Source organism: Cyprinodon variegatus, unplaced genomic scaffold, assembly GCF_000732505.1.
Source record: "Cyprinodon variegatus isolate N-32 unplaced genomic scaffold, C_variegatus-1.0 Scaffold680, whole genome shotgun sequence".
Classification (NCBI taxonomy): domain Eukaryota; kingdom Metazoa; phylum Chordata; class Actinopteri; order Cyprinodontiformes; family Cyprinodontidae; genus Cyprinodon; species Cyprinodon variegatus.
This window is the reverse complement of record NW_015151133.1, coordinates 66,756-89,355: the sequence shown is the minus strand read 5'-3', so window position 1 is coordinate 89,355 and position 22,600 is coordinate 66,756. Positions and strand designations below refer to the sequence as shown.

General features: G+C 40.0%; 1 protein-coding gene across 1 annotated transcript; it reads right to left on the bottom strand.

Moving 5' to 3' along the window:
* Positions 1 to 3,780: 3,780 nt before the first annotated feature.
* usp46 (ubiquitin specific peptidase 46) lies at positions 3,781 to 19,345 on the bottom strand. The gene is made up of 9 exons (XM_015394316.1): positions 19,006 to 19,345; positions 15,272 to 15,352; positions 10,718 to 10,931; positions 9,019 to 9,248; positions 8,564 to 8,640; positions 8,402 to 8,485; positions 6,951 to 7,148; positions 6,756 to 6,834; positions 3,781 to 6,656 (listed from the first exon to the last, which is right to left on the bottom strand). Exons 1-9 carry the CDS (start codon positions 19,039 to 19,041, stop codon positions 6,555 to 6,557), a joined length of 1,101 nt encoding a protein of 366 aa, XP_015249802.1. The 5' UTR covers positions 19,042 to 19,345; the 3' UTR covers positions 3,781 to 6,554.
* Positions 19,346 to 22,600: the final 3,255 nt, after the last annotated feature.

Sequence of the window (22,600 nt, the reverse complement as noted above, 5' to 3'; positions counted from 1 at the left end):
TTCCTGAATGTCTCTCCCCCTCTCTCATACCCCTTTACTGTTAGCCTGCTCTCCATAAAATGGGCCACTACTGCCAAAAAAAATCTAAGCGGCTTTTCAAACAGACCACACAGATGTTTCTCCTTGGCTTGTCCTAAATAGTTTATCCTGAGCTATTTTCTACATTAATGCTGCTATATGTTTAGGCTGCTGGAGGACATTGAGACCACTTTTCCTCATTCTGCTTCATTCTATTTCTACTTTCTCATTCTGCAGTATTTACAGTTTTTCTCATGTATTTACACACAAATGATGGTACTTGAGACACAATGACCACAAAACGTATCCCATTCACCAACCCCCTGAACCAATTCTGCTGAACTACAAGCATGATTCTTGCTTTACACATAAAGTGCAGTTCTGAAACACTTTTTTTTTTAAACACTACGCACTATTCTCTGAGCTTTGCACAAGTTTCATGCAGAAATGCAGAGAAGTAACACACAGCCATTCAAATATGCACATTGACTCATCACAAGGGCAAACACCCATTGAACAGTTTTACATTTGCAATCAGAGCTTTAGCATAAAAGGGCAACAGGTGAACTCTTCAGTGGAGCAGTGGATGCAAACATTGGAAACAGAGGCAGAGCCAGAGAAGGACAGGGTGGGAAAGGCAAAAGATAGTAATCCCTGATGAGAGCCAAGCCATTGTGGTTGATCATGTGGTCAACCGTGGTCTAACAATGAAGGAGGCTGGGCAAAGAGTACAGCCAAATCTGAGCAGGTACATTGTAGCATCCATCATCTGAACTTTCCAAAATGAGAATAGGTAAGAAATCTCTCACTGTAAAATTGCAGTACTGCATATCAATACAGTACTCAATGAGTACAATAGTGCAGTACTGCCTGTGGACTATTCTGTGGGACTTTAAAAATATTGTAAAGTATGTTTCAAGTATTTAGAAAATGGGACCTACTTTGTATTTACAGTATTTTCCAATTTGTTTGGCAGAACTGAAAGATAATCAACACAAGGTGGTCCGGAACGTGTTTTGTCTCCTGAACAGGAAACTGAAATAATAAACATGGTCCTAGAAAACAACACCATCACATTACAGAAAATACAAAGAAAAAAAAAGTAAAAAAATTATATATATATATATATTTCAAAATATTGACATGGTAAGCTTATTAATACTGGACCATGTCTTGCACAGAAATCATCTCAGGATGAAGCAGGTCTACAGGCTGCCATTTGAACACAATTAAGGGTCAAAGAATTGTGATATAACTATGTGCAAGTTATTCCCACAACTGATCCATACTCTTAACACTGTATAGAGTAAATTATACATATTTCGATATTCTAATCATAATGATTGTGCTTCACAATAGTGGCCACTGGATGTCTATTTCTGATATTGTTGTGTGTTTCAGTTAGTCCTTGAGCTAGAGGTGGCTGCAGTGGAGCACCCGTTCATCTTCATTGATGAGGTTGGGTTCGACTTCACAATTCATTCCACCAGATCAGGTAGACGGCCCAGAGCAGCTCAGGTCAGAGGCGTAGCCAGAACATTTTTATAAGGGTGGCCAGGCAATAACCAATGTACACTGAGGGCCGGCCGAAAGTAGATAGGCACCAAACCCTCACAGTCAATCTACAGTGTTCCAACTGGAAAATTAATGAGCAAAACATCCATATTCTCTAAATAAAGACAAACCATACTTTCCCACAGCCTTTGCTAACAAATAGACGAGTATATTCAAACATCCGCACTTTCTAGATAAACAGTATCATGGATGAAATTCTTACAGGTTTGAGTTTTGGGCGAACATCTTTTCCATTGTCATTACTTACCTACTTTTATCAGAAATCATTCTGCATAAAACTGATATTTACAAGCGCCAATGGCTACGTAAATTGATTATTTAATACGTTTTTATTAAAATAATTATTTACCTATGATTTCACTGAAGACTCCTAGATGACTTTTCTCTTTACTCCATAAAACACAAAATCTATTTCTGCTTGAATTCTGACTTATCACCTTTAATGTTATCTTTGATGTGCATCATTAACCAGTGTTTTTGTTAATATATGAAAAAATGAAATATTCTGAATATTCCAATTGAGAGTATTACTGTTGCCACCACCTGTATTAGAGAGAAATAAATAGTAGGTGTGGCCACAGGGGTGGCCAATGATTAGCTAAGGGTGGCCATGGCCACCCCTGGCCCACCATGTAGCTCCGCCCCTGGCTCAGGTACATTGTCATTTGGGACAGCATAAGTTTTCAAAGGGCTGCTCTGGTTTGTAACTGGTTCACTGCCCACCCAGGCTTTTTAGTTCTTCCTCTCCCTCCATATTCTCCATTCCTCCATCCTATTGAGGAATTTTTTTCTGCCTGGAGATGGAAAGTGTATGACCAAAATCCACCAATGCGTACATCTCCTTTCCAAGCTATGGAGGACACGTGTGGAGATATAGCAGCTCATTCTTTTCATGACTGGAATCACCATGCTAGGCGAAATTTCCCCTGCTGCTTGGCTTGGGAAAACATTGCCTGTGATGTGGCTGAGGAGCTGTGGCCGGACCAAAACAAGAGAGGATGCAGCATAGTAGTTTTTTTTTTTTTTTTTACTCCGTTTTGTATGTAATGTAAGGCAACTTTGTCTTGGATGGGATCTAGACTGTTTACATTGTTTTTGTGGAACAAATATATTCGTTGTTGTGTATTTGTGTGTTCTGAAAATAAAATTTTACAACACATATGCATGTACTGTCTGGAGTATAACTGAACAAAAAAAGGCCTAAGCCAATATAATGAATGGAGAAGTGTTTTCATCAGTGTTTTCATTGAGCACAGTGTTCAAGTGGTTATGTCTATTAATATGATGGTTTGTGTGTCATGTGAAAAAATACTATTTTCAGAAGAAATAACATTGTTTTGAATGTTAAGTTTCATTTTGCAGGAGAATTGAGGCGTTTTTTCCCATTGTGTTTGAGTAGAATTCTGGGAGTAGGAGAATTTCTTTCAGAAAATGTGTGAATTGAAAAACTAATTGAAACTACAGTTTGCACAAAAAAGTACAGCTGTGCTGCTGCTATTAACACCTTGTTTATAGATGTTGTAGCTTGGGCTGTTTTTCAGTGTATTCCTGTTTCTCTGACTAACAGTATGTGCTCTCTTCATCCTCTGACATGGGAGCTGGCTTAAAGCTTATCTGCCTGGCTGTGCGTTTCCTGCACGGTGCCGCCTGTGGAGCTGGTTTACAGTTGCCTGTTGCATCTCTGCTTCTGTCTTCTTGAACCCCAGTCGGCCTCGGCAGATGGTCGTTCGCTCTGAGCCTTGTTCTGCTGGAGGTTTCTTCTTGTTAAAAGGGTTTTTTTTCCCCCTCTCTATTGCCATTGTGTGCACGCTTGGTGTGAGCATATCCTGAACGTCAGTGACTCGATGACATCAACTTGTTTTCCTTGACAAAAACTTTATGTTCCTTAAGAGGAAATGTTGTGAATTTATTCTATATAAAGAAAAACTGAACGTAACCATGCAGGCCTACTTAATATCCCATTTCTGCATGATGTACAAAATATTTTGTGAATGGGAGACCTGAATCCTTTTGAATCATGTCCCAATCGTGCCATTTCTGTTTCAAACCATTGATTTGAGGAAATCTAAACCATGAAATTAGCTACATTCTCATTAAAATGAACGCAAGACACAGGCTGCAGTTTTTAGACTTTATCTTTCCAATGATAAACTGAATAATTAATGAAAAGCAAAACCCAGGTTAGTTCATGATAATTTTATTGAACACAAGAAAAAAAAAAGTCATTGTGAGGGTGTTACACTGTGGTTCATCTCATCAAAGCATAGAGCTCATCACTAATAAAGTGCACTTTGCAATTAACTGCCACATAGACTCCTAGTCGTCTAGTCGTCCCCTCACAGAGGCCCAGTCACGTCCAACATGGTGCAGGACTAGTAGGACGCCAAGACACACACACAGGAAATAACAGAGCCTCCCAGTGAGGAAGAGTGCATAAGTTAATGGAAGCTCAGCATGTTTAGTCTGTTCATCCTCATATCTGCTCCTGCTACAGTTTTCTAGTCTAAACCCAGCAGCAAATGTGAACATCTGCACATTTCTTTGACAATGTAGTGATTACAAAGCAGCACGCGTACTTTCCATTACGAGCCAGCCTTTGGTGGAGGTCTCCGTCATTTTTGCGTTTGTTTAAAAAAATATTTCTTATTCATTGAACTACTTTTCTACGTTATTATAAACCACACAAGGTGGCCTTTACAAAGTACTTAATGCTCCACTGAAGACAGCTGCTGTCAGTATTAAATCCAGTTTGGCACGTGTTCGTCCAGTTAAAGAGAACCAGCATCAGAGGGGAGCACCGAGCTCGCTTAGCATCCAGATCCGCCTCTCCTGCACTCACACACTAAACTAAGAAATTATTTATCCTACCTCTAATTATGATGTACAGAATAGTGATTCTCCATTATGTGCAGCAAACAAGGAATGTCAAAAACAAAAATGCTTGATCTTATATTAATATAAAGGAAAAATAAGCTCCAAGTAAAGGAAAATCTACAGTACAGAGGATTCAAACGGAGGATCCTTCATTTTCAGGACTCCAGTGTGCTACATATGAAAAAAAAAAAAATAACAAAGTTGAACTACTTGAGCTGGTGTTTGATGTAAGAACAAGGAAGAAAAAAAAATGTATATAAAATCTGTGTGCAGTTCCAGAAAGATATGTAGTTCATTTCCCGGTGGGGTGGGAGTTAAAAAGAAAGATTTAGAGGATCTCAAAAGTGCACAGCGCCCAGTAAAATGCCAGATTTTAAACCATGAAAAACTTCACATTTTCATATTTCAACTGAAAAGGAACCAATCTAGCATTTAATGACATTTTGACATGTGATTCAATTTAATATTAAATCTATTTGTTTATTGGATCAGAATAAGCTAAACTTAAGGTGCAGCTTAAAGGTTCCTCCTGATTTTGTTAATTTTCATCCTCAAGGTATAATTCTAGGTTGCTGAAATGTGGGGGTACAGAAAGTGCGCCAAGGTGCAGTGAATAGAACAAAGACAAAGTGGGACAGCAGTGACGGCAAAAACTGGACTTTTCTCAAACTTGATAAAAAAATTTAAAATTAAAAAGCTGGTCAGTAAGGGTACTCAAAGGCCGAAAGCGACACTGAAGGATTTGTCGATGCATCACAAGGTGAGAAGAGTTAAAATAAATTCAGTCGGGTACAAAACCTGGCATTTTGATTTCTGAGATCCACCGTACTCTAAGAACTACAGACACATGGCACTAGAGGAAGATTAGCGGAGAAACAAATCAGCTACTGATCCAGAAAAAAAAGATGCAAATGCTCCATTTCAGAGGGAAATTCCACATCAGCTACCAACACCACATATTGCACTAGTTTCATATCAGTCAAGAGGTCATATTGTTGCGGAAGGTGTTTCCTGGATTAATCTTTTTAAACTTTACGTTGGGTTTTACAGGGAGTTTAGATAAAAACATTTTTACACACACACACACCATCAGGTCAGCATGAAATAGAATAAATCCCAATAAATATATAATAATAATAATTTCAATAAATAGTTGGTACCTTTAACAAAAACAAACATCCTTTTGGTGTTAAAATTCTTTTGAGATGCACCAATCGGTTATCCAGAGGTTAGAATCGGACAATGTCCTCTTTATCGGGTCAGATCAGTAAAAAATGCATCAAAACTAAAAACTCCCACCATTTTTTAACTATAAAACGCATCAACCAACAGCACTCCCTCTGATCCACTCCTTAGTTTCATATAAAAGATAGCGACGTGTGCTTCGATGCATAAACGGCGATAATTTGGCAATTCTTTCAGCTTCTGCAGCACAAATTTCCTGTTTAATGTGTTCCAAGTCCGGTGTTATAAAACCAGACTAAACACAGAAAAGCGGGTCAGAGCTAATCTGAAAAGCCTGATCGGTGCATCTCTCTAAGAATAATGTGTAGTGTTAAAGAGTTTGTGGCTCAGATAGTGTTCTTAGTTGGAATAGTTTCTAGCTTAGGTAGTTTTGGATGAAAGCTGGGATATTGCTTCAGCTCCTTTTGAGGAGAATGAAATGTCTGCAGGTTCATCCATGTCTCATGCAGCTAAAAGAGAACAAAAGGAGAAAAATAGCCCTAATAAGAGGAATTATGACTGGGTGGCACATTATGGACTTTACATAAATATATCCGATATGGTTCAGCTTCTGACTGCTGTCTGCGTGTCTCCCAGCAGCAACACCAAGCGTCTGCTTCACTTCTATCATGCTGTTGAGCATTTTTGCTTTTGCTTTTTAAAGTGCAGTCCAGATGCAGGTGACTACAAGACAAAAGTCTGTTAACTCAGAGAGAAAAGCAGAGATAAAAAGAAAAGGAATCAAACCCAGAGGAGGACTGGCACACATGTCAGGGAGGATGGAGAGAAAGGTCTGGGTTTCTTATGCTAGAAAGTAAATAAAAAACAACGGTCTTCTTCATGTGGCTCATCTAGCACCGGTGTCACTCCCTCGACTGGTAGAAAAGGATGTATCCAGATTCGGAGTTTTTAGAAATGTCTGAGGTGAGCCCATAAAACTCCTCGATGGCCTGGGCGTCGATTTTCTGCACAAAAGCAACAAAGGTTTAGAGACGAGAATAAGAAGCACAAAAACAAGTTTATCAGAAAACAGCAGGTAGCTGAAAGGCGGCTGAGTCACGCACCTCCACTATGTCATCGTCAAACAGAAGCCAAAAGCCGTGGCTCTTTACAATGGTGATGTAATGACCTCTGTTTGGGCCGCTGAGGTGAGAGAACAATGATCGCATTGTTAGAAAACTGCTACCTTACCTCGAATGTGGAAATAACATCGTCTGCTGCTTTATTTTGTCGTTCACTCATCAAACCAGCAGCCTTACCTTCCGCAGTGAACCACCACAGCCACCAGATCATACATGCGGTCCAGGTTCACTGCATCCCCAGATGTGTTGAACAGGCGCAGCTCTAGTGGAAAAACCACCCGATAGGAGAGCTTGGTGTAGCGGTGAAGCTGCTCCATGTACTTGAATCTCTTCAGGTGTAGAGCCAGGATCATAGGGATCTTTTTCACACGCATCCTGTAGAGCAGGGAGAAACAATTAACAACCAGCGGGGTCCGAATAAAGAAAATCATCAACCAGTAAAGGTCCGGAGACATTTTTAATCATACTATGTTACTTTAAACAGAATATAACACTGGAAAAAAAAGTTAACTGATTTTTAAATTTTATTTCAGTTTAGTATGGGGAAAAAAGTAAGAATTCTGACTTTTTTTCCTCAGAATTCCGACTTTAATCTCAGAATTCTGACAATAAAAAAGTCAGAATTCTTACTTTTTTCCACATACTGAACTGAAATAAAATTTAAAAAAAAGTTAACTTTTTTTTTTTTCCCCAGTGGCCCTAATCCTCTTCCGTAATATATATATATATATATTTATTTATATTAGGGATGGGACGATTTATGAAAACCGTCAGAACCGTTCGGTTCGACTGTCTCGGTTCAGTTCGCGTGTGTTTCGTTCGGTTCATGCGCTGCTCCTTTTTCTCATAGGCGAAGCGTTTACACTCCAGAGCAGAAGGTGGCGGTACTGCGACCAAAGCCAACTACCAGTAGTAAACAAGAAGAAGAAGAAGCGAAGCAGCAGGGAAAAAAATCAGTTGTTGTGGAGAATTGTGTGGGTATGGCGAGTGGGAAAGAACAGGAGTTGGAAGACGCGCCAGCAGCACTTTATAGGTCTGCTGTATGGGACCACTTTGCATTTAGAGTGACCTACGATGACGGCGGAAAGAAAGTTGTGGATAAAAGTGCAACAGTGTGCAAGCATTGTGCAACACGTTTTGTTTATGCTAACAGCAACATGACCAACATGTCATGCTAACCCCGAAATCCCTCATACTCCGTCAGCAACCCCCACTGCGCTACAGACCGGCTGCTCAAAGCAAAGCCTACAGCCTCCACTGTGGCTTCCATCCGCTCCCCTCTGAGTCCCTTGGAGATGGTAGAGAGCATGCGTGAGATGATTAAATTCAAAGCAGCAAAACATACGGAAATGATTCAGGGTTTCCACGGATCATTTAAAATAATTACAATCCATTATTTTTTGGGGGATTTTTTCATTAATTTCATAAATTTTTATGGATTTCGGTGTAACAATCAACATGTATCGAACCGAACCGAAAACCGTGACCAGAAACCGTGAATCGAACCGAACCGTGGATTTTGTGAATCGTTCCACCCCTAATTATATATATATATATAAATAAAAAAGAATATTTTTTTCCATTTTAAAATCTAAAGTGTTTTGTCAGGAGTGAGACACTTCACTGACCGTTTCTGTGCTTCCTGTTTGCTGCAGCATGTTTCACAGTAGTATTTATATTCACTGCACAAAGTCTCTGTGTTACTGAAGTCCCTGAAACAGAGAGGATGTCACTGGTTAGCGTCTCCAGCGCTAAACGCTGTGCTTCAGTGCACGCTAAAGCCGACGTACCTGAGACAGTGAGTTATGGATGTGTTCTGCTCCACATCCACAGAAAGATCCAGAAAATCCTCATCTTTGCTGCTCACCTGTAAAGACAGCCATGAAACTTAAATGTCATTTTCCTCTAACTAAGTCAGGGAGGATAAGCCGTCTGTTGTTGTGACACAACAACCGCTCGCCCACACGCTCACATGTAAACCCACGCTGGCAGCCTTTGAAATGCTCATTTTACTGAGGAGCCTTTGTCTGCACAAGGAGCAGTGCCTTGGGTGTTTACAAGGGTTGCTCAGGGCAACCCGGCCCTTTACTCGCCTTCAGAACTGAGTGAACAAAGCTTATAGTGGTCCTGACGTATGCTGTGGGAGGATGAGTCTCCATAGTGTCTCCTATGGATTATTATCATTATTCAGGCTAACAAAAAAAAAAGTAAAATACACAAATCAACCTGGTCTGCTCTCACATACCGTTTCACAATTCAAGCAGCGCGTCTCGTTGGTCAGCGTGCCTTGGAAGATATCGTGAACCCACGTGGGCTCCGTCTTGTTCTCCATCTCAGCCTCGGCCGGGCTGTTGTTCTTCAGGCGTCCGTTCTGCTTTTCCTGCTTCTTCTCCTCCTGCAGGATGTCGGCTACCGTGTTCAGCAGATAGTTGAGGAATTCGTGGGCATCTTGTTGCATGTAGTTATCAAACAGATCTGCAGGGAGACGAGGACAGGAAGGAAACAAAGATGGCTTTTAGCTGCGGAGAAATGGAGAGGTCACAATGTGAACGGTTTGACCTTGAAATGAGGAGATTTCTCATGTGTTTTAACATCATGCTGCCAATTACAGCTTGTGAGCCCCAAACAGTTTTTGTTAAACCTGTGAGGCATTCAGGACTCTATCATAATAGGGTTCTGATTATTATTACTACTATCATTTTTATCATTACTATTAATAATAGTTCAATTTAAGTTAAAGATACTTTATGAATCCCAAAATAAATAATATGATTATGAAGGTTATAAATATCATTCTTACTAAGTCTAAGCCACCCTTTAGAAGAAGAATGGGAGAAATCCTTCATCAGACTGAAACCAAAGTTAAGTGAAGTTTTATGAAAATGAGTAAACCCATTCAGGGGAAAAAACGCAAAATTAAAAGCATGAGGAAAAAAAATGGTACAAATATTTTTAGGATGCATTTATACTAATCGACGAATAAGGTATGAGAAAAATAAATGTCCAAATCGGACATCAGTGCCTATTTTACACATTCCTTGGCTTCCATTAGGAACAGAGGAAATTTTTACCTAAAAAGAAAAAAAAAAAGAAAGTTTTAAGCCCAAGTGGCCTTGATTAGTGACTGGCGGGTCAAAGTCAATACATGGCACAGAGGAGTGACCTGGAAAAGCTTGCAGCACTACTCTTCAGCATGGACGTCGCTCTAACTTAAAGGACTGAAAACTATTTCTTTATTAATTCAAGGCTGCAAATTCAAAAAGCAAACCGTACACAAAGTAAATAAGGACAAAAGAACACCAAGGTTTACTAAACACCGAGTAAATAGACGCTTTCCTTGGATTATTCAATGAAATATAATCAATTTATTAGAATTTTCATAAAACTGAGAATCATTTCTGTTCAAATGTTCTTTTTAGTGAGACATCCATAAGCAGGGATTAACTCGCCCTGACTTTGTTTCTGCCCTCTGAAACTGTAGACGTTGTAAACAGTCAGCTAACTTTGCTGATAATACATACAGCACCTGCACACACTCCTGCTTTCATGCATAATGTGAGAGGTGAAAATGAGAAGTGGAGGAGATGAGGGGAGCAGGAAAAAAAAAAAAAACTCCAGAGAAGAGGCAGCTGACCAGAGCTGGCTGCAGACAGAGATCACATTGTTCCTTCACATCGAGTTTGGACAGCAGAGAACAATCAGGCTTTCTCTCAGCTCTGCTATGAACGACCTTACCACCAACATGCAACCGCCCTTCACCCTAAATATTCAGATTACAATAAAGACGACGCTGCTGCAAACACACAACACAAATCTGAACCTTTCAAGTATTAAATAAAAGCAGGAAGACAGAAAATTGGAAAACATCTGCTTTGTGACCCCAAACCCCAGCATATTGCTGTATAAATTGTCAGCAGACTTCTAGTTGGACGCAGCTCTCTTACCGTTCTCCTTCCGTAGCCTGGAGATGAACTTCTTAGGCGGGATGACGCCCACCTTCTTCTTCTGCGTGGCGATGGAGTGGAAGAGGTCGGCCAGGCATGTGAGCAGGTTCTCCTTCTTCTTCTGCTGGGCCTTGTAGGCCAACACGTTCTCCCGGAACGGCCGGCAGAAGTACAGGGCCTGGAGCACCGAGTTACAGTAACACGTGTTTCCAAACTGGGGAGGGAAGAGTGTGGAGGAGACGGAGGGGTTGCATTAGAACTAAAAACTCAAACATCAATCAGAAAAATCAGCAAATCAGATGGAGGATCTGTTTGTAGTGGCATGTATTCACACCCATACAATCACAAATAAACCCTGAAAGTAGAGCCTAATCAATTAAAGGGAAGAACTGTTTATTTCCCCCCCAAGAAAATATAAATATCTGGTTGTTAATTTGTATCTAACTTCCTTTTAACACTGATCTCTATACACTGGATTGCTGGTAGGCCGAAAAAACTAAATTCACCCGCCGCCATCGTAGTACTCCCCACTCTCAAAGAGTTGCACAATAAAAATGCCTGTAATGTAATGTGATTACCATAGCAATGTAATCAATGCATATATATTACATGTACATAATCAAAGAAGCACCTTTGGCACATCAGATGGTGTGTGTAATATTCTTAATATCTGACTACTGTATTATTGTGCTCCAGTAGCACACCAATTTTGATGCCATGGATTTGTATAATATGTTATATTACATGATTTATAGACTTCATGGACTTTATACTGAATATGTGATGTGCCTATTTTTACCATAACCTACAGTAATCTACTGATGCTATGAATTTATGTCAAAGTGATGAATCGGTCTTTATTTTAAATGTCTTAAATTCACCTGAAAATGAGAACATCATCATTGCTCAATGCTGTAGCGCACGTTTTTTTACATTCTGACCGCTCTAAGTAGGGAGTACCAACATGGCGGCTGGTGACTTCATAGCACCCTGTACTACTAGCGGACTATTGTCAATCCAGTGAATAAATAGAGATTGGTGCATTTTACCCAAAAACCCTAAAATCAAGCTCCATTTATCAAAAGGTTTCACATTATTATTAAAGAGTGGCAAGAAGAAAGTTATCGTTTTGTTCCATTAATGCTTCGATAGTGAGGGTGGGATGGGAGGAAGCAAATAGGGAACAGGAGCTGAAACCAAGACAGTCTGAGGACTTCAACATCTGTTAATGATGCAAAGCATCCATGACCTGAGCCACACAGGGACAAAAACAAAGGAGTTATCAAAAGATATCCATAAGAATCAAGGACTGCACAGCCATTAAAGGGGTCATAAAATGCAAAACCGAGTTTACATTGTCATAGATGAATAACGATAGTTCAGTGGGTGAGATGGACGTACAGAGAAGTTCAAACCCCAAGGATTATTTTTGTCTATCAGAAGATCCCTGCAAAGTTTGATGCTCAGCTGTTCATTTGAAATCATTTGACAGCTTTGAAATCTTGGACAGTTCAAAGCAGGATTTGCTAAACTTCTTTTAACGAAAGACTGTTCCGACTGCAGGGTTAGTCGTTCAGTGTGATCAGCGTCTCATGATTTATGTTCGGCCCAATGCGCTCATGCCATCTACCTGCTCACACTGTACAACTAAAAACTACGTCGGACTCAGCTCCGCAGTGAGATGGAGCTGCTGTGACTCGTCTATCAAGAAGCAAAACTAATAAAAGGGGAATATAAAGCACACTAGAGTGAAACGCGCTGCATCGGCAATTTGTGCAATTTTGTGCTGAAAGCCCTAAAAAGAAAAGGCAACACATATTTGGAAAAAAAAACGTGGCTACTACGGTCTGTCAATTTTACATACAGAACTGCATTTCACTCGTATCCCCGCCATGCTGCTGTGTTTACAGAAGAATCCTTGTTTGCGCATGTGCCCTGAGCGATTTGCCTACGATGGTCACGATTCCTGATCGGGAGGTTGTCGTGAGAGGCTGATCGCCTCTTGTAACCCCCTGTACACTACCTGACTCGCTCTGTCCCCCGCTGGCTTGTTGCTATGATGCGTGTTTGATCGGCTGCTTCGCTCGTTGTAAACCAACCAATCAGAGCACAGCTCATCTAAATATTCATTAGCACACCATAAAAGGAAGAAAACCTGTTGTTTCATTCTGAGGCTTTTAACCAGGCTTGCATTAGGGCTCATAGAACAGCAAATATGCCATTTTCAGTCCAACCAATGTTACGCACCCTATTCAGAGACCTTAAGGACCACATACCCTATAGAATCATTCTATGACCCCTTTAAAGGGAAAACAGCCAATATGTCATAAAGAGGCTTTTGTCAGAGAAGGAACAACTAACGTTTTAATCTAGACATCTGAACATTTCTCAGAGGTCAAACAAAGGGTAATAATATAAGAGGCTGGGGAAGATGTTCACCTTCCAGCAGGACAATGCCAAGCAAACAAAGCACATTCATTGGTAGAAAAGGCCCATTCAAAGTCCAGACCTAAATCCAATCAACCTGTGGTAACAACCTAAACTTGACGTTGATAGAATCTGTGCATCTGATCTGATTTGGCTGAAAGAAGAAGAAAAGACAAAAAAATCTCTGGAAATAGATGAGAAAATCTGCTGAAGACCCTCCCAAACGTCCAGCAGCTGTATTCACAGTAAAAGGTCGGCTTAAGGCTGATTTATGCTCAGAAACCAGGCTGTCTGTGTGTGTTGCAGTGAACGCAAATGGGCCCCGCAGCTTCCACAGACACTCTGCTGCACCTCTCCATAATTGTAGGTGACTGCAGACAGGAGGCCTCTGATTGGTCAAATCTACATCGCTCTACACCATCCATGTTTCCTGTTTGTTATCTTACTGGCTTGTNGGTCTGTCAATTTTACATACAGAACTGCATTTCACTCGTATCCCCGCCATGCTGCTGTGTTTACAGAAGAATCCTTGTTTGCGCATGTGCCCTGAGCGATTTGCCTACGATGGTCGGGAGAAAATCAAACATGTTTGATTTTCTCCCGACCTCACGATCCCTGATCGGGAGGTTGTCGTGAGAGGCTGATCGCCTCTTGTAACCCCCTGTACACTACCTGACTCGCTCTGTCCCCCGCTGGCTTGTTGCTATGATGCGTGTTTGATCGGCTGCTTCGCTCGTTGTAAACCAACCAATCAGAGCACAGCTCATCTAAATATTCATTAGCACACCATAAAAGGAAGAAAACCTGTTGTTTCATTCTGAGGCTTTTAACCAGGCTTGCATTAGAGCTCATAGAACAGCAAATATGCCATTTTCAGTCCAACCAATGTTACGCACCCTATTCAGAGACCTTAAGGACCACATACCCTATAGAATCATTCTATGACCCCTTTAAAGGGAAAACAGCCAATATGTCATAAAGAGGCTTTTGTCAGAGAAGGAACAACTAACGTTTTAATCTAGACATCTGAACATTTCTCAGAGGTCAAACAAAGGGTAATAATATAAGAGGCTGGGGAAGATGTTCACCTTCCAGCAGGACAATCCCAAGCAAACAAAGCACATTCATTGGTAGAAAAGGCCCATTCAAAGTCCAGACCTAAATCCAATCAACCTGTGGTAACAACCTAAACTTGACGTGGATAGAATCAGTGCATCTGATCTGATTTGGCTGAAAGAAGAAGAAAAGACAAAAAAATCTCTGGAAATAGATGAGAAAATCTGCTGAAGACCCTCCCAAACGTCCAGCAGCTGTATTCACAGTAAAAGGTCGGCTTAAGGCTGATTTATGCTCAGAAACCAGGCTGTCTGTGTGTGTTGCAGTGAACGCAAATGGGCCCCGCCGCTTCCGCAGACACTCTGCTGCACCTCTCCAAAATTGTAGGTGACTGCAGACAGGAGGCCTCTGATTGGTCAAATCTACATCGCTCTACACCATCCATGTTTCCTGTTTGTTATCTTACTGGCTTGTTTTGTTTATATGACCGCCATTGTGGAAAACGACTGGTGAAGATGGACCAGCTAGAAGAGCGAGGTGAACGAGAATGCTGGGACTTTTTTTCCACCTGGATCCCTGCTCTTTTTTGCCCTTATGTCCCTCCATTGTGGCACAAACTTGCCCCCACTTCCTCACCGCCTCGGCCGTATCAATTTCTTTAGTGGGATATTTGATACAAATGTGCGGCAGATTTTTTTCAGGTATGGAGTTTATATTTCTTCTTCTTTATATAAATGCACCATTTTCTTTTGGTTTCATCAATTAAATGCCCAACAAAAAAAACAAAAAAAAAACAACCAACCAACAAAATATGAAGACAATGAAGGACTAAGAATGTATTTATAAGGCAGAGCAGTTGACCAAACCGGCAGGGAAACATGTGTTTGCGACCACATTAAAGACGCAGGACATCCCGTGATCAACAAACAGCTCCGTCACCTTTAATGCCAGCTGTCCAAAAGCAGACATGACTCACAGCTTTCCCCATCTCGCTCTTTGTTTTGAAACACGACTCCAGTGTTATCTGACAGTGAATGTTGTAAATGCATGAGAGGATTTAGTGGAACTCACATTGACCAAGCCGAAGTAGTGCTCATTGATCGGGAATTGCTCTGGGCCGATGTCTTTCTCCAAAGCGGAGGCATTGGTGCCCTAAGGGAACAAAACATGAGACATGCTGTCAGGATACATATATCATCTCATTTACACCATGCATGGCCATTCACACCACTACCAAAATTAAATCACAGCACCATGATGATGAACATCTATAATACAGAGTAAAAAGTAAAACAGCTGCACCTCCAAATCTGAACAAATCCATCAGAAAGTCAGAAAAACAACATATTTTAATGCAGGAAAGAAATCCGGCCTAAACAGGCAGAGAGCCATGTCAAAAGTCAGGAGGATTTAGCTCCTGGTTGCAGAGACAGCACTTATCTCCTGTCACAGCCTTTTTTTGTTGTGGGAGCTCAAAGCTTTTGCAAATGAACCACGGCTTTGTTGAGAGCACACAGCAGACAATTTAGTTTGGGGAAGCCTTTGACTTTTAATGGCCTTCATTTCTTTCTGTCAAAGCAGGTTCTGAATGCTCCTTTGTCCGATTAACCGCCTCCAGTCAAAGAGGCTATGGCGCATACGCAAGTCTGTGAACAGCATGTTCCTATAATAACAGGAAGGTCTAATGATGCCTACCTTAACTGCACCAACCATTCCAGCGAATATTGACATAACATTTATGGAAAACTGAGAAGATGCTAATGCAAGCTCTAATGTGGGAAATTAAACTTTAACCTGGCAACTGATGTTAACATATTTACAGCCTGCAGCTTGAAAACTTCACTTTTACTTCTAACATGTTGGGCAAAACAACAACAGAAGGTTCTAGATTTAAACCAACCACCTCAAGGCATGCATTCATTAACTGTCTGCTTAAAGTCACACTTTGGATTAAGAAAACATTCAAAAAGGTATCGGAGCATATTTTATATGCAATTAAACACATGTCTCAATCCTGTGTGAGGCATCAGCTTTGCAAGCCCACATCCTACCCTCTTTCCTTGTACAAGAACCAATCCATTAACCCCAATTATCATGCAGAACATGCACACTGTGGTTTCCCACCACAGCGAAATCTGGAACTTGAGTGGACGATCACTCAGGGTGGACCGGGGTGCATTTTTGTTCACTCACAGTGTTACATTGCACACACATGTTAGAGGCTTTTCACTCAAGTCTGGGTGAAAAACTTCATTGTGTTCATGAACAGAGCTACTGCATCTGGCATCATGAATTACTGGGTGTGTTTCTTAACAGTTAGCCAAGGGCTGACTCAGGCAGATACTATAAGGAGAAAGAATTGAAGGAAATTTACTATGGAATGGAGAGGGAAGTAAGACATTTACCTGTCAGAGTAATCAGAAATTATTACATCATTGAAAATGTAAAATCAATTAACTATCAGAGATCCCTTCCTGTTTCATAAGCTGCATAAAATTGATGGCACTGCAGAATAAATGCATAGGTAGGCATAAATCCGTTAATTATAAAATTCGATTAGTTTTTCGGTCAATAGTTAAGCGTTTTCACCAACTTTGGAAATTAGTAGTGGGACATTTAGCTTTGGCCAAATTAGGTTCTGCTCACATCAAGACTATGAATTAAAGGATGAAAGGTCATTGCTACAACTTTAAGGGCAGATTATACTTCTGCAACCGCTCAGATCAAATGTCGCTCAGGTCTGGTCGTGAAACAGTTTTGCTGGTATGCTTCTGTACCACTGGTCTGGAATTTCTAGGGACGCACAGCAGTTTCCTGCCAAAGCGATGATTGATTCTTATAAATGGATCTAGATGGACCTAGAGTTGCTAGACATCGAAGAGGAACAGGCTCTGTCTGAGGCATCGTACAAGTGATTGTACTTCGGAACCTCCTTGATTAACCTTTCATCATAGTTATCCATTGTTGTTATTACTCCTCTGTTTTTAAAAATGGCGCACCCTGGCACTGAATTGAGAAGGACAACCACACAGACAGCCGGAAAGGCATACCAAGGACCGCACACTTCTGCTTGAGGTCTGCGACTGTTTGGGACTGTCCGACGCGTAGTCAGGATTTGTTTTAGGTGCATGCCGATGGTTGCAGAGGCTATGCATCAGAGGCATAAATTGGCCTTTATCCATGAAATTGGTTAACAAAAACAAATGCTAATAGTGGTGCAGAATTATTAATTAATGAATGAAAAAAATATAGTATTTATTTTTTTGTTATAATTTTGAAGGGTCTAAAGCAGGTATGTCCAAAGGCGGTACTTGAGGGCTGCTGTCCTACAAGTTTTCCATGCTCCTCTGCTTCACCTCAGCTGATTCTGATTATCGCAATTTAGCAAAATCCTGTCAATCAGCTATCAATGGAAATCAGCTGTATTGAAGCAGGGAAACCTCTATAACCCACAGGATAGCACCACTCCAGAGACAACTATGGACATGCCTGCTCTAAAGTTTATATTTACTTATAGTTAGGTGGAGATGTGTCCAGTCTAGTGCTGAAACAATCGAATTCAATGTGAATAATGGACCATTGAAATAATCATAACTGAATTTGCAAACAATTTATCATAAAATGGAGTAAAAAGACTCTAAAACATGTCATTAGCTGAAGAAGAAACTACTTAGAGCAGTAATTATGCCAAAATTGTAAAAAAAAAAAAAATATATATATATATATATACACTTTTTTCCTTAAAGATAAAAAAAAAAAGCTTTATCCAGATCTTCCCAAGAGGCACCATTTTAGTTTTACCTGGTTTCATTTCTATTTAAAAAAAAATCTTTAAGTAACCTTTTAATATCTGAGTATTTATAGAAAAAAATAAGAGATCAATCAGTTATAAAAATAATTGTTAGTTGCAGCTCTTTTATTTAATTGTTTTTACAGGAAAGTCTATCCCCTATAAGAATCTTCCTTTGATTAGATACCATACCCTTACAGTTGCATACTGATTTTAAGGAGGATATTTGTACTTTTAACACTAATTACAGTTTTACGAACTCATAGTAATCTCAAGTTGCCAAGTTGTCTAGTATAAGTTTTGGTTTCTCATCTGAGGTAAAAACATAATCTTTTATTTTAAAAGTTGAATAAAAGTTATTTTTGAAAAATCCAGCTAAAATATGGGGATATCAGGATTTGGATTAAAGGGAAACACCCCCCTGGATAATTAATATATTACCGTTGCCACTATCTGTATTAGAGGGAAATAAATGGTAGGGTGGCCATTGATTGGCTAAGGGTGGCCATGGCCACCCCTGGCCACCATCTAGCTCCGCCCCTGCAGCAGAGCATCAGCAGACCTCAGAGACTAATACTACTGGGTTTTGACATCAGTGACCTGTCTAAATAAAGCAAGGGCCAATGGCATTAAGGCAGGCATTAAGTCAGTTTGTTCCCACTCTTCTCTGTGGCCTGAACACAACATTAAACACAGATTAGTGCAGACTCCTGCTCTTTGCAGCAGCTCCACATTATGCAACCAGGAGCTGTCAGAGGCAGCGGAGCCGCTCCAGTCTCCTGTCAATCACAGCTGACAGCTTTACAAATGACCCGCTGCGCTGCAGGAAGACCCGCGGCCGGTGGAAACACTGACCCAGGTGTTAGAGGAGGAGATCCCCGCAGGGCTTCCTCCTGTGAGGAGTCCCAGTCAGGCTGCAGGTGGGAGGCAACCCGTCCACAAACATCTCCATCCAAGCAGGTTGAAAACTGTTTGCAGCAAATCAATCAATAACAACCACCGGGTGTTTACTCACCATATTACAAATGGAGGCGATGTTTCTGACAGTCATTTAGTTCACAGTGTCCCCCTCACCGCCATCTTTATAAATTAAATAGAGCTGGGCGACGCTGAGAAATGAAGTTCATTCGCAGCCGCGGCTGGAGGCCAAACCGCAACCCCGGGCGTCGGAGTGCACCATGCAGCCGGGGAAACACAGAGCCGAGGGCCGCGTTGCGCTCACCTTCCACACGGTCTCATCCTCGGACACATGTTGGAAGAAGCTCGGTTTAAAAGCGGACCGAGTCTGAATAATTAGAGAAGTTACAGGCAGCAGGTTGCTAGCACTGACCAGGAACTGTTACGCTGCGCGAGGAAGTGATGTAGTCCCGCCCACTACGGCAAAATCCCACAGCTGATTGGTCCAGAGGAGTAGGCTTGATTGACAGGATAGTGTGACCACACACAGAGCGGCACGGCAAAGTTTAATTGAGTTGCAACCAATCGCCATCGAGTATAATAAAAAGATTGATTTAGGGACATGTAGTTCAAACAGAAACGAAAAAAATAAAATAATAATAATAAAAAAAAAATATATATAGATATATATAGATATATATATATCTATATATATATTTAACCGATACATCAGACCGTTTTCATTTGTTATGAAATAATGAAGTAAATATTGCAAACAATCTTATTAAGAGAAAATGATGTAGAAATAAGTAGGTATTTAGGTGAATTTGTTCCTTCAGTATATACCCATTTTTATGTAAAACTATAATAGATATATAAAAATATGACATATTAACCGATATCGGAATACAAATGGTTATTATTTAATTTTTTTTTTAATCTAATTGTTAATTACTTATAATTTCTATGTATAAATGTTATCCATTTTAGAATAATGATTACAAAATAGGATTGTGTTTTGGTGTATATTTAGAATTAAATGATTTATATGATTTTTATTTTATGCTTGATTCTATTTTAGTTATTTGTATATAACTATGAGTCTTTTAATGTATTGTAAACTAGGAAAGCTACTACTGTTTTAAAAAAGAGCTCTATATGTAGAGAGATGACCAAAGCTGACATTTATCTACATGTTATTTTTTACAGTTTACTATTTACTTCACATATAAGTAACAATATAATGCACCAAAATGCAGCATAATCTTGCCAGAAGTATATAAAAAATTTGAATATCTTATTTAATGCAAATAATATTGCATGTAATTTATAAAAAAAAAAACAGAATACTCATGTTTTAATTGTAATTTAACTAATCTAATCTGAACTTGATAATTTTTGTAACCCTAATAAAAATAAATATCTTTTGAGATTGCTTTTTTTTTTTTCAAAATTAGGTCAAAGTCTGTTTTTTAATTAAGGATTCTCATGTTCTGCTCCCTTCATGCCTGAAGACGGGCCTTGTTCTCTTCAAATGTGTGTTAGTCACAGGGGATCCTTCTTCTGATGACTGTTCACAGACCTAATCACTAACCATCAGATTTGCAGGTATTCTGCCCTCTAACCAGCAATTAGCCAGCCAATAGGAAGAGGGAGGACATTATATGGTAAATGTCCTCTCCACGGTGCCCTGCAGGCGTCCTGAGCCCTCAGGACGTATTCATTCACAGCCAGCTCTGTTTGTGCTCTCACAAAATTCCTCCTGCCAATTATCCTTTTAGCATTTAAATGTTAACCAAAAAAATAGGAAAACAACTAATAATTGTGACAGACAAACTTCAAAAGCAATAGGAAAAGAGAGAGGAATAAAGGTATTCACAGCAAAACAAATAATTGAATAATAGGGCTGCCAGTCTGAGCTGTGGAGGATGGGATGGGCTCTTTGTTGCTCTGATAAGCATGCTGTTATTGAGAAAGTTGCTTTTTGATGTGCTGTCATGTTTATTTATGAATACTTTAATGGGCAGGGAAGCAACGACAGGCACTGCAAGCTTGAGGGCTCATTCCCATGACTTACACTCTATTTCAGTCCACCCTGTATTTATAGGACTATGGGCACAGTGGATACAGATGCTCCGTTCATGACTCATACTTGAACTTTTATTATTTATGTTTCTCTCTGAGTTTTTTTTTATTATTATCAGTCAATTTTGGCAAAATGCATTTCTATGCATCTAACAATAGTTTTGATTCATATAATGCTTCATAAAATATTCATACTCATTTGGTTTCGTACATTTAGCAACATTCACACTCTAAATGTCAACATATTTTATCAGTATTTTATGCGACAAAAAACACACTAGAGATCCCGAATTACAAAGGGCCTTTAGGGCTCTTCTCTTATGGATGTTGTTTCTTACCCACTTTGGTGTTTTCAGGTTATTGTCTTGGTAGGTTTGCATTGGTGTCATACAAACACTTTTCATTTTAAGAGGATGTATTGAACATTGCAATTGTGCTAAAAATGTTCACCAGCTTTTTTTTTTTTAAATATAAAAACCATTTATGTTCATTTTCACTTCACAGCTTTTGCTAAGTTGTGTTGGTCCTCTGTCACATAAGCTCGTATAAAATCCGCCTCTGGAGTTTTTTCCTGCCCATAGCAGGAAGGAAAAGACGTGTATTCTCCCCCGACAGGCCCTTTTCTCCCATCAAAGTGAACTCTGCTTGCCCTGTTATGGAGCTGGAGTGGAGCTCTATTCCTGTGGCTGAGCCAAATAAAAGAAAACAAAAATACCATCTAGAGCTCAGAAAATGTTTCCAGTAAACGCGGTTGGCTGCACAACTAAAAGCATTGGTGACCTTCCTGTGGTTCCGCCTCAACAAAGAGAGGCAAATGAATTATGCATCATTTCCGAGCCGCCAGGAAAATAATCCTTAAGATTTGAGTTAGTGATAGAAAGCAGCCTTGTTACTTCTGGCACAGTCATTTAGGAAGTGTTTACAACCATGACTTGAATTTACTTCCTTTTTTGGTGGGTGGGGTGGGTTGTCTCCCTACTCAGGTTAGCATACCAGTTATGCTTTTGGGGTCAAATAGTAATATCACTTTGCCATTTACAGGTCTTTGCAAAGGTTTTCAAACCTTGAACATCTATACCAGAGGTCTAGAGGTTTTCCAGGCTAAGGACCCCCAAGCTGATGGTGAGATGGAGAGGGGACCCCCTAATTATACATAGTCTATGAAATTGTGTTATATTAAACTGGTCCTATAGTCAGTCTATTACAGATGGGGAAATGTAATGAAAGTAATTTCACCCTGGGATTATCAAAAGTATTTCTGATTCTGATTCCTGGTTGATGGGACAGGTGTTGTGAATGAAACCTTACCCAGCTTGAAAATGCTCCTGTGTGTTGCTGAATGTGTTCGTTGATGACTGAAAGACATCTTCTGCCTCCATTTATCTGTTTACTACAGTGTGTTGAATTCATGTTAATGTGCATTTAAATAAATTTCAATTAGTGGAAAAAACTGCAAGGGGGAACATATATTTAAAAAAAAGTCTAATCAACCAAAACTTTCGCAACCCCCATGCAGTACCTCTGTGGACCCCCTAGGGGTCACGGACTTCCTGTTGAAGACCTGCGATCTAAACACTTTGTTCCATTACAGCCACAAACCTAGATCTATTTTACAAGATTTTAAGTGA

Coding starts and splice junctions, on each gene's coding strand:
- usp46 (XM_015394316.1), bottom strand. CDS start 19,041: ATGACTGTCAGAAACATCGCCTCCATTTGTAATATG. Junction 15,353..19,005: donor TCGCCTCCATTTGTAATATG/GTGAGTAAACAC, acceptor TTGTTCCCTTAG/GGCACCAATGCCTCCGCTTT. Junction 9,249..10,717: donor CAGGCTACGGAAGGAGAACG/GTAAGAGAGCTG, acceptor GTCTCCCTGCAG/ATCTGTTTGATAACTACATG.